The 16,055-nt window shown below is 44.1% G+C and overlaps 1 protein-coding gene across 1 annotated transcript in view; it reads right to left on the bottom strand.

The window, feature by feature from the left end:
• Nucleotides 1-1,133: 1,133 nt before the first annotated feature.
• Nucleotides 1,134-16,055, bottom strand: part of LOC122805896 (histidine-rich protein PFHRP-II-like) — a 26,874-nt gene continuing 11,952 nt past the window's right edge. The window contains exons 3-4 of the mRNA XM_044076144.1: nucleotides 2,108-2,396; nucleotides 1,134-1,690 (exon numbers count right to left, since the gene is read on the bottom strand). Coding sequence (XP_043932079.1) covers nucleotides 1,134-1,690; nucleotides 2,108-2,396 — 846 coding nt within the window. The remainder of the gene's footprint in view (nucleotides 1,691-2,107; nucleotides 2,397-16,055) is intronic.

Below are 16,055 nucleotides of genomic sequence, written 5' to 3'. Positions count from 1 at the left end.
TGCATGGACTACCCACCATGGTGGACACTGAGTTATGTGTATGCTTAACCATCTGAGCTATAGGAACCTTTCAGCAACTGTCAGGGGACATGTTAGGAATTTTGCAGGCCTCAGCCTTGTGAGTCCTACTTCAGTGCCTTGACATCATCCTGTAGCATGTGGATGAACAAATGAAGTTCTCATGCTCTTCAAGGGAGAGAAAAACTGTGAAGAATGTGATCTATGACAATGCCCATTTTCACTGAGAACGTGGGGGCCCTGACTATGACCCAGGCAACCCGGTTCTGATTATCAGCTTGTGTGTTTGATGGGAAGATAGATGATCCCATCCTAGGTTTGGGAGGATGGTGTTAGATGTTTTACAGCCTATGATCTCTGGCAAGGGCTAGGGACTTGAAGAAGATGTTGTACTGAAGGCAAGCAGGGCTCAATCTACAGCATATACAAAGGCATGGCTGAGTACCCACAGAGCCTACTATATGCCAGCCCCTGGGGATAAGACAACAGAGTGCAACGGGTGCAGAATTAGGAAAAAGAAAACACTCCATGGCTATGGTGTGATGTTGTCCAAGGTTCCTTGGTCTCCTCAGTAGCCCTGGACATTGACCAGGATTAGTCTAGAGGAGGCTAAGGTGGGTTCAATAGATGTGGTAGTCAAGGAGAGTCCTGCGAGCAGTTGATGCTAGCTGTGGGAAGCAAAAAAGGTAGCAATAAATAAATACATAAATAAATAAATAGACATAAGGGCTTCCACTCCTTCAACTGCCATGTAGTGTGCTGCATACAGGATATAATTTATAATGTGTCTGTGCACCACCCATGCAGTTCCCATGATCCCAATATCTGGCACATACCTGTATTAAATGTGGGGTGACTTTCCCTAAGGTAATCTGCTTGGAAAGTACACAGGAGTTGGGTACAGAGCCCACTATATACAGTTATCATGTGATAAGCTAGCAGGACACATATAATCATGCCACTGTTGTGTGGTGCAGAAAAAAACTTTAGAGCCATGAATGGTGACCCCCATCCACAACCCGCAGACCATGGCAGAAATAACAAATGTTGTGGACAAGCTGTTTGGTCATGTTTAATAAATCCATCCATTGCCTAGAAGTTGGGCATTGCAGTATTCATCTGATGCATGCAGCTAGGTATTCACAGTGTGCACCATTAGCCAGGTAGTCATAGTGTGCACCATCAGCCAGGTATTCATAGTGTGCACCATCAGCCAGGTATTCACAGTGTGCACCATCAGCCAGGTATTCATAGTGTGCACCGTCAGCCAGGTATTCACAATGTGCACCATCAGCCAGGTAGTCATAGTGTGCACCATCAGCCAGGTATTCATAGTGTGCACCATCAGCCAGGTATTCATAGTGTGCACCGTCAGCCAGGTATTCACAATGTGCACCATCAGCCAGGTATTCACAGTGTGCACCATCAGCCAGGTATTCACAGTGTGCACCATCAGCCAGGTAGTCGTAGTGTGCACCGTCAGCCAGGTATTCACAGTGTGCACCATCAGCCAGGTATTCACAGTGTGCACCATCAGCCAGGTATTCATAGTGTGCATCGTCAGCCAGGTAGTCATAGTGTGCACCATCAGCCAGGTATTCATAGTGTGCATCGTCAGCCAGGTATTCACAATGTGCACCATCAGCCAGGTATTCATAGTGTGTACCATCAGCTAGGTAGTTACAATGTGCACCATCAGTCAGGTGCTCACAATGTGAACCATCAGCCAGGTATTCACAGTGTGCACCATCAGCCAGTTATTCACAGTGTGCAGCATTAGCCAGGTAGTCATAGTGTGCACCATCACCCAGGTATTCATAGTGTGCATCATCAGCCAGGTATTCACAGTGTGCACCATTAGCCAGGTATTCATAGTGTGTACCATCAGCCAGGTAGTTACAATGTGCGCCATCAGCCAGGTGCTCACAGTGTGAACCATTAGCCAGGTATTCACAGTGTGCACCATCAGCCAGGTATTCATAGTGTGCACCATCAACCAGCTATTCACAGTGTGCACCATCAGCCAGGTATTCATAGTGTGTACCATCAGTTAGGTAGTTACAATGTGCGCCATCAGTCAGGTGCTCACAATGTGAACCATCAGCCAGGTATTCACAGTGTGCACCATCAGCCAGATATTCACAGTGTGCGCCATTTGCCAGGTAGTCATAGTGTGCACCATCACCCAGGTATTCATAGTGTGCATCATCAGCCAGGTATTCACAGTGTGCACCATTAGCCAGGTATTCATAGTGTGTACCATCAGCCAGGTAGTTACAATGTGCGCCATCAGCCAGGTGCTCACAGTATGAACCATTAGCCAGGTATTCACAGTGTGCACCACCAGCCAGGTACTCATAGTGTGCACCATCAACCAGCTATTCACAGTGTGCACCATCAGCCAGGTAGTCACAATGTGCACCATCAGTGAGGTATTCATAGTGTGCACCATCAGCCAGGTATTCACAGTGTGCACCATCAGCCATGTAATCATAGTGTGCACCATCAGCCACGTAGTCATAGTGTGCACCATCAACCAGGTATTCATAGTGTGCACCATCAGTCAAGTATTCGCAGTGTGCACCATCAACCAGCTAGTCAATGTGTGCACCATCAACCAGGTATTCATGGTGTGCACTATGTTGTATAACACTGTTTTGTGGCAACCAGAGGAGAAGTTGCGGATAGCAATTAATATAGAGCTGAAGAATTTTATCTGGGAGGGGAAGATGGAAAGAGTCAAGTGAAATAAGCTGATTCTTCTAATAGAACAAGGCAATTTGGGATTACCCAATATGAAGGGGTATTTCATGGTATTTCAGAGCTACACAGTTAAGGCCCCTACACACAGCACAAGCAGAAAACCATAATTTAAAGTGGAACGGGATGATGATGATGAAACAGGGGAGCTCAAGAAACAAAGAGAGACTGGGATTTTGGGTGCAGATCTTTAAGGAGAATCACTGTAATCATGCAGAATATTATATTCATACAGTAGCAGAAAGTATTCTAAGAACTAAGCCAACACGGGAATGGAGAAAGGAGATTCTGCCAATAGGGATGACTGCAATTAGGGATACAGACAATAGCCAAGAGGGGGCTAGAATTTATTAGAGAAATCTGGCAAAGGAACCAATGTATTGGGAGCGAATAACTAGAGAGGGAAAGATGACAGAATGGGAAGGCACTAAGAACTTATTTGGACTGCTGGTTAGAGATTGCCTTCCCTATCAAGGACTGATATCAGAGTATAGGCAAAGAAAAAGAAATAGAGGGTCCTAAATGAAAGACCAGCACTGGTGGAGTTTTTAGTAGACTCTAGAGCAGAAGCTGCAATTAAAAAATGAATAATTTGTAGAGCATATAAAATATTGCATGATAACTATAAGAATCAGTCAGAGGAGGTTAGAAAGGATTGGGAAGAGAGATTGGATAAGTGATTCACAAAGAAACAATGGGAAGATATATGTATGTCTCCCAAATGTGCAACAAAGTCTAGAAGGTTTAGGATTTTTGCTTGGAAATGTTTACATAGATATTTTTACCCAAGTAGACTCCAGGTAATTTGTCCTCAGGTAGACAGCAAATGTTGGAGGTGTGATGGGGAAGAAATGGGTAATTGTGAATATATTTTCTGGGACTTTAATGAGTTGGCAGACTTTAAAGATTCCCTGCAGACTACTCTATCAGAGATACTGTATGAGCACATTGGTGTAACTAAGGAAATCAGCTATGATACAGGATCTGAACTGCATAGGCATAGTAAAGCCTTGCTGAGTCTAATTCTGGTGGCTGCCAAAAAAGCAATTACTAGAAAATGGAAATCAAAGTCTAAACCAACTGTACTAGAAGTAGTAAATATAGTAACAGAGATAAAACAACTGAAACTGGGATCTTTAAAAAAGGGTAGGAGCAAATTATACAGGAAAAAATGGGAACTGTGGGAATAATAGCTACAGGGGAGGAATGAGGTTTAAAAGAAGGCAGAACTTGAATGAGCTATGTAATGTTTGACTGAAAATGACTGGGTAGATTCTATATAATGTATAATGTTTGCAACTAGGATTATGTCAATGTGGTTTGTGATGTAAAATGCTTGCAGCTGAGATTATGTCAATATGGTTTGTTTTCATTTATATAAATATATGTTCATAAATGATAATTTAATAAAGATGTTTCTTGTAAAAAAAAAAAAAAACACCACTGTTTGTGGAAATGTCTTCTGTTGGGAGCCATCCCAGAAGGCCTACCATATATGCTGGAGCAGAATACAAGGAGGAAGAACATGGACCAGCAGGACCTTGTGAGAGGCATAGGTGGATGCAAGATATCACAGCTTTGGTATATACCTATGGGCCATGACACAGACAACATAGAATATAATGATGCATGCCATGTCACACACAGGCTGTGCAATATAGTGCATTGAATGGCCACAGTCTGCATCAAATATTGCCTTACCCACTTAGGTTAGGAAGCACAGTACAGTCATCATCATTTGCACAGATGCTGGGATACAGCAACAGGTGGCACCAATGTTATAATAAAGGGAAGGTCATGGTAGGTGGATGTGGTCACCAGACAGTCTTTTATTAGGTTGTGGGGTATGTGGGATAACATCCTCTGGAAGCGTGGTGGTGCTGTCATGTCAGGAACATTATAATTGTGTAGTGCAGTGGCCTGCAATCCCGTGGCTTGCTGCAGTCTGTGGCAGGGATGGATTAGAACCACAGGAGTGCATCTGTGCACCCTGATGGGGTATCCCAGGTTTGAAGCTATTGGATATACAGTGCTCATGACCAGTATTATGACAATGATTAGGTGTGGCACTTTATCTGCCCACAGGGGATAATTATGGTGTAGAACTGTGGCAGTGAGAGCATATGGCCTACTGTGGTGAACTAGAGGCGGATCCTGAGAAGTCTTTGTGGTCATATATGTAAAACCAGCCAAGGCCAAGTATGGTGAGCCTGTGTGTTTAGAGCAGACAGTGATGTTGTCTCAGAAATAGACTGTGCTGTCTGGGTTTGCCTGACCTCTGACCACCCACCTCATATCTGGATCTTTCCATAACCATGGAGATCAGAACCTGTAGAAACAGTCTGAAGGATTTTTACCATCTGCTGCATAGATGCATCAATAGATACCATGTTAGCAAGACGTGATCTGAGAAGCAATGTCTGGTCCCTGCCCCTGGACTTGGCATCACTGTGCAGGTGCTAGATGTCATCCTGTAGGCCATGCAGGGGTTGCACATCATCCCGCAGGCCATGCATCACAGTCGCCTAGATGTCATTCTGTAGGCCATGCAGGGGTTGCACATCATCCCGCAGGCATTGCATCACAGTCACCATCTCCCTAAAGGTGTGGGTAGCAGATGTCTATGCCTGGATCATTGACATACACATCCTCTGATTAATGACACGTGTAGCATCAGCTGAGGGACAGACCTGGAAACATGGTAGTGCTGCAGTCCACTCACATACAGATACTCCTCTGTGTGCTTCTTGGGTATTCAGCACAGTGCAGGTCACGCTGATAGGTTTGTGTGAGCTGGCCTCTGGGCCAGTGTGGTATCTGCCATGTACACTGCCTACCCCCCTGTGTGTTACCCCACCATGTGTATCACTCTCCCGTATTTTGTTTTACTTTCAGTCCTTTCCATTTGTCAGTAAATGTTTATTCACTGCTGTCTGCAGCTCCTGTGTTAGTACCACCACAGTATATGTCTGCATTTTTAAAGGTTTCTGCACCCTAGCAAACTTCCCTTCTCCCTCTCTTTCCTATAACCATTCCTCACTACCTTTCCCAGCTTCCTTTATCCTCTTATAAAATATGAGCCTTTCTTAGCAAAATGTGCCTTCCTCTCCCTTCTGTTTTCACTCACAGGTTACCCTTGTGTGTTTTCCTCTGCTTGTCCTTCCCTTGTTCTACTTTAATATCTCAGCCTTTCCACCCCATTTATATGCTGTACTGGGTTTTCATTTTGCTATTCATCCGCGGTGGTGCAGCGGTAGCATTGTTGCCTCTCAGCAAGAGGTTCTCCTGTTCTCGGCTGGAGTGTGGAGGGTGCCTTCTGTGTGGAGTCTGCATGTCCTCCCCGCCGTTGGGTGGGCATTCAAAAGACATGCGTAAATGGGCGTGCCTTTGTTGAAGGTTGAACATCAAGCTGGCACCTCAGCATTCGTCAAAATCTACTGCCAATCATTAGCAAATCGAAGTTCTGCTGTGGCGACCCCTATCCGGGAAAAGCCGAAAGACAACAGCAACAACAGTTATCCTTGGCCTGTCACCACTGTGCATGTGACCGTGAGTAGGTGCTCCACTGCGCATGTAAGGACAGATGGCCATGTGTCTGCTCCTGCCTATGTTCTGTGACATTAACCACTCCAGTTGTATGTTCTTTGTTAATGATGCTGCTTCACTAAACCTTCCCAGTGGCCCCTGTCCCTGTGATGTGGTCCTATTCATTTTATTTTTGCTCCTTTTTTTGTGGACTTCTGACATTGTATGAGTCATGATTCATTTCTCAGCTCCTAAGGACCATGTTGTGCTACAAGGTTCATTGAAATTTCACAATGAGTATCTATGAAACCCAGCCCAAGGGAGTATACATAGGATAGTTGGTGTTTTACAGTAAAACATAGATTACGGTCATGTAAAAGCAGGTGTTATTAAAGTCAAAAACATAAGTTGTAGTCGTTACCTTTGCCTTTTCCTGTATCCTTTCACCACACCCTAACTGGCCAGGAATGCACTGTAATAACTGTGGAATAAATAATCAAATTACGCCGTGGGTCTGAGGGCACTAAGTCTCCAGAAGCCATAGGATTATAGATAACTGGAGGTGCATTTTTGAGCTATTTTCCAACCTTTTGACTCAGTGATGACCTCAGCAAAAGAAATTCAGTCTTATTTTGTTTGTTTCAAGGAAGAAAAAGGTCGGCTGACAAAATAGCAGATCACAATAAACTAAGAAGGCAAACACTTACAAGTATATGTACATCATATCTGGAAATAGTACTCGCCTCCTTACTTCCTTCCCAAAAAAGGTAGTCACCTTCTGTGTATTTTTATGGTGTTAGGGATGAAGGCACAAATTATCAGTAATACCTTTCATGGGGCTGCTGTTAAACATACGTACAACATGCAGCCGCACTTCTTATAAGTTCAAAGTTTCAAAGGTAAGTACTAGGCTAGCTGCCCTTGCAATTGCTTTTTGTTATTTGAATTAACCTATTCCATTTGGTGTTAGATTAGCCTATCCAACCCATTGTCGATAATTATACATTTCCCCTAGTAAGAATAACTGGGATCATATCGTAGATAATTTGAGGGGACCCATATATGGGATAAAGCATTTAGGAGCTGCCTCTGTCCATTACTAGTATAGGGGGCAGTCCTGGAGTGAATTTTTTGTTTCCCATCCATAGATCCATGTTGCATTTGAATAGAGACAGGGATGAGCTTTGTTTTATGTGGATGGGGAGTCTGTTCTAGAATAGCAGTATCCTCTTAGAGGTAAACCCGCCCCTCCAAACTCTTCTGTTGATGTTGCAAAAGACGTTTAGTTCTCTAGACTGAGTATTTCTGATGCCATTTGACTTGCTGATGTGCAGTAACTCCATCAGTGCTGAGTTTGAGGATGCCTAGTATGCCAGACTGAGATCATCTCTTAGCAGTCTGTAGGATACCAAGTATAGTGACAGGGCTTTGAGTCAGTCAATGTAGGACATGTTGTTCAGGCCTTGTATCCTTTTAGTAAGGTATCTCTGTAGGCATTAGACTTGTTACACGTGTTTAGACAGATACATGCCAAAGAGGGCATTATATTCAATGACTGGCCAAATGATGAGTGAGTAAAGGGGGGCAATGCCATCCCTTGATCTAGACCCAGTCCCATTGTTTATAAGTGGTTTAATAAAGAAGGACTGTCTTACAACAATGGGCACGTTCTGGTTGAAACTTAGGTCATTGTCCACATAAGTTCCTAAATCCTGAATAACTGGGTCAACTCTTAGGGGTATACTATTAATGTGGCAGTTCCCTAGGGTAGATGACTTCCCAAAGTATATGATAATGTATTTTTTGGCATTTAGTTTCAGTCCATGATTTTGACACCAGTTATTTATTTTGGACAAACCTTCCTGCATGATGGCTAAGTCATTTAGGGATTCAGTGACTGCTCCTAGCTAGTCAGCCAGATTCCTTTGGTATCGGGTTTTACTTAATTGAAGTAGATGCCAAATGGGAAAGGTCCCAGCACAGAACCCTGGGGGGCTCCACTGGTGACTGGTCTCTTTGTGGAAGTAACTTCCTCTGTTTTGATTTCCTGCATCCTAGCTGTAAGTCAAATGGCAAATCCAGTGGGTGATATAAGGGTTTATTTTCAATTTATTTAGCTTTTCTTCTATGCCTGAGTGAGAATTCTATCAAAGGTTTTGACCATGTTGAGGTATGTGGTGTGTACCATTTTACCTTCATCCATTGCTTTAGAGACCTTTTCAAAAAAGCCCAGCAGGTTGAGTAATCATGACCTGTCCTTGACAAATCCAAAATGAGATAGGTCCAGTGTTTAGAAGTTCCTTATGTTCTTACTGATTAGTTTCATGATAAGTCTTTCTATATCTTTGCATATGATTTTGGTCAGACTTATAGGTCTGTAATTGCCTGAGTCTTTGGAGGGTCCACTTTTATGCAGGGGAATGACTGTAGCTGTTCTCCATTTGTTTGGTACAAAACTGTGTGGAGGCTGAGGTTAAGCAGTGTTGTTAGGAGGGTTTGTGCTACTTAAGATGCAATGTTTTTGGCTTTTGATAGCACTTTTAGGACTTGGTCTTGTGTGATAGCTGGAGGTGTGCCATTTTCAGGTTTATCTTTAGGGACAGATGTGGGGTAAAGTTAGAGCTGAATTAATCAGCTAAATAAAACAAAAAAATATATATACTTGTTTTCCCACCTTTCTAAGCTAGTATAGTCCAGTTTTCTGGTTAGTGCTGAATTCAGGGCTGTGTTACAAGTTTCTGTGTTTGCCCATACCTTACTTGGATAGAAGGAAGTTTCTCTGTTCACCTGTGAGCGAGGGGAGCTTTGAGCAGCCTATCTGTCCCTGGAGGAGTGGTTTCTGCCCAGAAATTAGTAGTTTATTGGCCATTTTGGGATAATTTCTATCTCTTTCATTTCCCTGCTATAAAACCCACATTTGTGAGGTTTTTTCGCTTGTATACAGCTCAGCAAGTTCCTGCATAGTGCCCTGCAGAGTTCTACAGCAGCAGAGAGACAAAAGAGAGACTTTGGAGTGATTAAGTACATTTTTCTGCATTTTTTTGTTGCCTTTAGCTAATTCTGCCTAAAATGCCATTTTTTAGCGTTTTTGTGATTTAAAAAGCTTGTTTAAGCTACATATTGTACTTATTTTACTGCCTGCACTTTAACAAAGCCATTTTTGTGTTTAAATTACCTGTTTAACTGTTGTAGGCTACACTCAAGTGTGATAGCCATTTCTGTGCATTGAAAGTGTTTTTTTTTATTGTATCTGCTTTATTTTCTGAAAAAAAACAAAAAAACACAAAAATGTACTTGTTTTCCTGCCTTTCTAAGCTAGTATAGTCCAGTTTTCAGGTTAGTGCTGAATTCAGGGTTGTGTTACAAGTTTCTGTGTTTGCCCATAACTTACTTGGATAGAAGGAAGTTTATCTGTTCACCTGTGAGAGAGGGGAGCTTTGAGCAGCCTATCTGTCCCTGGAGGAGTGGTTTCTGCCCATAAATTAGTAGTTAATTGGCCATTTTGGGCTAATTTCCATCTCATTCATTTCCCTGCTATAAAACCCGCATTTGGGCTCCACAGAGTCTACTCTTCAATTTTTCCCTTGGAACTAGACAAACTTTCAACTTAGCCACTCAAATCATTCACTTCTCAGCCCGGCACTTGCTCTAAACTCATAGCAAGCACTAATAAACCTTAGCACTAGACCCCCCCTATACTGTAGAGAAGGACAAGGCTCTCTATTCGACCTTACCAGCCAATCAGTAAAACAGTTCACTGTACCTATCCAGGCATGTCCAAAGGGCAGTTTCAGGTGTACTCTCTGGTCCAACTGGTGAATCTGGGCATTTTGAGTCAATGTTACAATTGCCTCATGTACACAGACAACCCTCTCCTTCTACCACCAAACACTAATACATGCAAGAGATGCAATTATACAGCCAAACTGGAGGCTAAGCTCTCTCAACCCAAGACTGGACCAGACAGTCAAGAGGAGAAGGGAACTACTTGCATCACACCACCAGTCTCACATAGACTTATGAAACCAACACCAGCAAAAAACACACATAAATACACGAAAACATACTCAAAGGCTCTAAATAAAAATCTGCAAAAGCAACAGAGACCTCCAAAGCAGACAACCAAGCAACCTCCACCGCCACAACACAAACCATGAAACACATACTTCACAAAACCAGTGTGCCACGCAATCACAGCCCTTAAGGCAAAATAACATACCCAACACACTAGTAATAGGTGACTCTATAGTCAGGCACACTGACATCCCACTCACCAGGCTGAACAAGGAGAAGGTTACTGTTAGCTGCCTGTCAGGTTCCAGGATCTGCCACATAACACAAGCACTCAGGTCACTCCACAACAAGTACAAATACGACTTTGTCATTGTCCATGTTGGTGTGAATGACCTGAACCATACCTCCCTGGACTACATGAAAAGAGACATGGAAGAGCTCTCTGATCACATAGCCCCAGATTGGTATGACCCTGACCTCGGGGCTGGGTGGGTGGCTTAATGGCTAAGGTGTTTGCCTTACAAACATAAGGTGCAGGGTTTGAGTCTCACAAGGGATAATTGGCTAGGCTTAAAATGGCTCGCATGGGCAGTTAGCTTAGTACTAAACTATGAACCTATGAACCTAGCCTCCTGTCCTCACCAAGAATGATACCATGGTATAAAGAAAAAAAATATCAATTTCAACAATTGGCTAAGCTTCTGGTGTCATTCAAAGGGGATTCAGTGTCTGTCAGCCTGGGATGACATGCTCAACAAACCATGCTGCTTCGCTAGAGACGGTTTGCACCTGTCACCCTTAGGCTTTCGAATACTGGCCAAGGCTCTTACCACCCCCATAATGCCTTTTTTAGGCAAGGCTAAAAAGACAAACCCACCACCGTAAATAGCACAAGTAACAAAAAACTGAGGGTAATGCTGCTCAGTGCCAGATGTCTAAACCTCAAAATGCATGCACTCAAGGCACTCCTCAGTATGGAGAAAATCGATATATGTGCAGTAACAAAAACCTGCTTTAATGCTCCAGAGAGCACCCGAGCACTACCAGACTACAACTCATACCATACATTTTGGCCACAAAACGCGGACCGAAATACAAAAGGTGGGGACGTATCCATAATCATCAAGGATACCCACACCTCCAGATTAGTGGCACAGCACGATGCTTCAGAGATCATCCACGTGCAACTAACAATGGGCAAAACTGCAATTCAAATTGTAGCTTGCTACAGATCATCAACCATGTCCCAGGACCCCCATTCTGCATTTCTGGAAACACTGGGAAACATAAAGGTCCTACCAAACACCCTGATATTGGGTGATTTCAATTACCCAAACATTAACTGGGAGAACTACTCAAGCACTAACTCCCTTACCCAACATTTCCTAGAATTTATAAACTCAAACACCCTAGATGAACTGGTCAACACCCCCACCAGAGGTGACAACATATTGGACCTGGTCATCACCAACATGGGCGACCGGTGTTTCACACTGAAGGTCAACCCCCCTCTGGTTAGATCTGACCATAAATTAATCACTCTGGATATCCACTTTCCGGCCCACCCCCATTCAAAGAAACCACCATGAAAAACTTTTCAAAAGCAAACTTCACGTTACTTAGGACTGAGGTGGAAAGTTTCAAAGCCCCCATGCTAAAGGCTAATGCTGCCCAAGCTGCAAAATCCTTTACTAATGCAGTCTACTGGCACCTACAAGAATGCATGGATCGTGCTATCCCAAGCAAAACCAAGACTCACTCCTCCAAGAAAAGGAAACCAGTTTGGTGGACCCCTGCCATAAACAAGCTATACAATAGAAGAAGGAAACTAGTACAGAAAAGAGTAAAATCCCAAGAAGGTAACAATCCCTCATAAAATAATCCAAGGCTATCTTTGAAAGAAAAATTGCCAAGGACTCGAAAGATAACCACAAGGCACTTTTTATCTTTGTCAAGAATCTAAGTGGCAATTCTCAGATCTGCTCGGAGTTAGTGCAGAATGGCACACAATACACTGAACCGACCGATATTGCCAACATTCTGGCAGACAGGTTCAGTGCAAACTTCACCCCCCCTCTCACCCCCAAAAGGGCCCATAACCATACTAGAAGAATGTAGTGCCCTTGAAATCATAGACACTCAGGTTAAAACAGCCCGCTCCAAAGCCGAAAACACAGCAGCAGTGGGAACGGACGGTGTCCCAGGATGTGTCCTACACAAGCTCAAAGATGAACTAACCCCTCACCGAAACTCACTGTTCAAACTCAGCCTCTCCACAGACTACGTGCCCATAGAGTGGTGCACAGCGACGATTATTACACTCCATAAAGGTGGAACCACAACAGACCCCGGGAACTATCGCCCTATAAGCCTGACTAGCTTGGTCTGCAAGGCTATGGAGTGCATCATCATGGATTTCATTAACAGAGACATTGGGAACCTCCAAACACTGGACCCTACTCATTTCGGCTTTGTGAAGGGCAGATCATGTCTCCTAAACCTGGTGGACTTCTTTGAGACAGTCAGCAAGGCTATAGATGAGGGAAAGGTGGTCTACACAGCCTACCTAGACCTCACAAAGGCCTTCAACACCATTCCCCATTCTGGTATTATAGACAAGCTCACCAGCCTGAACATAAACCTCTATGTCACGAGATGGGTTGCCAACTGGCTCATGGACAGAACCCACATGGTAAGAGTTGTGAGCGTTAGGTCTGACTCTAAACCAGTTACAAGTGGCGTTCCCCAGGGCTCAGTCCTAGGACCCCTCCTGTTCGGCATATACTTCTCAGAGGTACAGGCAAGCACAGGAGGTCTATGGCTGACCAAGTTTGCAGATGACTGCAAACTAGGGGCTATAACCGACTCTCCGGCTAACACCGACATCCTTCAAAAGGGTCTCACTAGGACAGATACCTGGCGTCAAAACCATGGCCTCAAGCTAAATGCCAAAAAGTGCATAGTCATCCCCTTTGGAAAAAACAAAGTACCCACAAACTACCACATAGGTGGTAGCCCCCTAAATACGGAAGACGTAATAAGAGATCTGGGGACCCAAGTAGATAGTAACCTCTCCTTTGATAATCACATTGCCAAAGTGGTTAGAAAATCCTTCTATGTGGCCCACCTAATCACAAAAGGGTTTGCATCCAGATCAAAAAAGGTCATTGTGCCCCTCTACGCATCACTCATCAGACCCATCATAGAGTACAATGCCCCTTACAAGACACCTGCAATAGCTGAAAAGACCACAGAAGTACCTCATCAAGAGGATCACTGGCCTCAAACAGATGCCCTATGCAGCTCGACTGAAGAAACTCCAGCTCTACTCGGTTGCATACCGCCTACTCAGAGGTGATCTATGCCTGACATACAAGGCCATGTACAACCCAGAATTGATGGACATACTCCACCTAAAGAAAACCATATCCCCCTAGAGCCACATGCTCTAGGGATCTAAACCTCACCACATGAATAAATAGGATGTGCTGGAGGGATAGATTCCTGTTCCAGAGACTTCCCATGCTCTGGAACAGGATTCCAATCTACATTAGGCAGAGGTCCTCGCTAACACTCTTCAAGAGAAACCTTGACGAGTGGATGGGAAATAGAAAGTTTACCCCGGGGATCACTTCAATGGGTCTGCTGGACAGAGGCACAGGGAACTAATCTAAGGGGACGGCAAAAGCCAACAGAATTCCAGTTATCTTATAAATGCCTTCAAGCAGATAGCCTAGTACCTACATATGAACCTATGAACATGTGTGTGTGTGTGTGTATGTGCGTGTGTGTGTGTGTGTGTGTGTGTGTGTGTGTGCGCATGCACGCGTGTGTGTGTGTGTGTGTGTGTGTGTGTGTGTGTGTGTGTGTATATATATACATATATGTTTGTATATATGTATATGTATATAGTTTCATAGTTTCATAGTATAGTACTAGGCTATCTGCCCTGGGGCATTTATAAGCCTAGCCATAGTGATGTGGCTTTTGCCACCCCATGAAATGGTACAAAAATGTACAGAATAAATCTAGAATACTGTGCCTCTGTCTAGTAGTGACACAATGAAGGTCCCCTTATATAATAGAATTAGTTTACTGTGCCCCTGTGTAGCAGTGACCCAGATGTGACCCCTGGGGTAAATTTTCGATCTCCCATCCACTCATCAAGATTTCTCTTGAAGAGAGTCAGTGAGGGGCTCTGCCTAATACGAACTGGGATCCTATTCCAAAGCATGGGAAGCCTTTGGGTTATGAATCTATCCCTCCAGCATGTCCTATTCATACTTGTGCCGAGGTTTAAGTCTTTAGCTCTCGTGGTCCTGATGGATTTGGATTTTTTGAGGTGGAGCATGTCCATCAAATCCTGATTGGACATGGCCTTGTACGTCAGGCAGAGATCACCCCTGAGCAGGCGGTATGCCACTGAATAGAGCTGAAGTTTCTTTAGTCTGGCGGAATAAGACATATGTTGGAGACCCTTGATCCTTTTGGTGAGGTACTTCTGTGGTCTCTCCAGCTGTTGCAAGTGCCGGGTGAGGTACATATCAAATGGGGCATTGTACTCAATCATGGGTCTGATGAGGGAGGAATATAAGGGTACAATGACATCCTTGGATCTGGATGTGAATCCCTTCATGATGAGGTGTGCAAGGCAGAATGTTTTTCTAACCACTTTGGCAACGTGGGTGTCAAATGAGAGGTCGCTGTCTACTTGGATCCCCAGGTCTCTGATTACTTTTTCCGTACTCAGTGGGTTGCTGTCTATGTGATAATTTGTGGGTACTTTGTTTTTTCCAAAAGGGATGACTATACATTTTTGGCATTTAGTTTAAGGCCGTGACTACGGCACCAGTTGTCCATTTCAGTGAGGCCTTTTTGTAGGATGTGTGTGTCAGCTGGTGTATTGACTATGGCACCTAGTTTGCAGTCATCTGCGAACTTTGTCAGCCACAGCCCTCCCATGTTTGCTTTAACATCTGAGAAATAAATGCCGAACAAGAGGGGTTCCAGGACAGATCCCTGTGGGACACCACTTGTGACTGGCTTTGAGTCTGAGATTGCTCCAGTGATTTTAACTTTATGGGTTCTGTCCTTTAGCCAGTTTGCAACCCATCTAGTGACATAGGGGTTTACTTTTAAGCTATTTAGCTTATCTATGATGCCTGAGTGGGGTATTGTGTCGAAGGCCTTAGCCAAGTCCAGGTATGCTGTATGGACTGCTTTGCCCTCATCAATGGCTCTAGTGACTGTTTCGAAAAAGTCAACCAGGTTTAAAAGGCAGGATCTGCCCTTCACAAAGCCGAACTGGGTGGGGTCAAGTGTCTGTAGGTCCCCTATGTCTCTGTTTATGAGTTCCATAATGATTCTTTCCATAGCCTTGCAGACCAGGCTAGTTAAGCTTATGGGGCGGTAGTTTCCAGGGTCTGTAGAGGCACCCCCCCTTGTGGAGTGGGACCACTGTTGCTGTACGCCAGTGTACAGGTACATAACCCGAAGTAAGGCTAAGATTAAATAGCATTTTTATGTGTGGGTTTAGCTCCTCCTGGAGTTCTCGTAACACGCACCCCGGGATACCGTTAGGTCCCATTTATGTTGTGTTTTTTGCTTTGTTTAGGGCGGTTCTCACTTGGACATCTGAGATGACATGGAGATTACATTCAGATGGGATAAGTATTTCTTCTTTTGGGGGTGAAGGAGGCGAGAAGTTTGCACTGAACCTGTCAGCCAGAATGTTAGCA

This window comes from Protopterus annectens, chromosome 7.part0 (assembly GCF_019279795.1).
Source record: "Protopterus annectens isolate FY-2018-M chromosome 7.part0, PAN1.0, whole genome shotgun sequence".
NCBI lineage: Eukaryota > Metazoa > Chordata > Ceratodontiformes > Protopteridae > Protopterus > Protopterus annectens.
The sequence above is the reverse complement of the archived record's forward strand: the minus strand, read 5'-3'. Positions and strand labels throughout refer to the sequence as shown.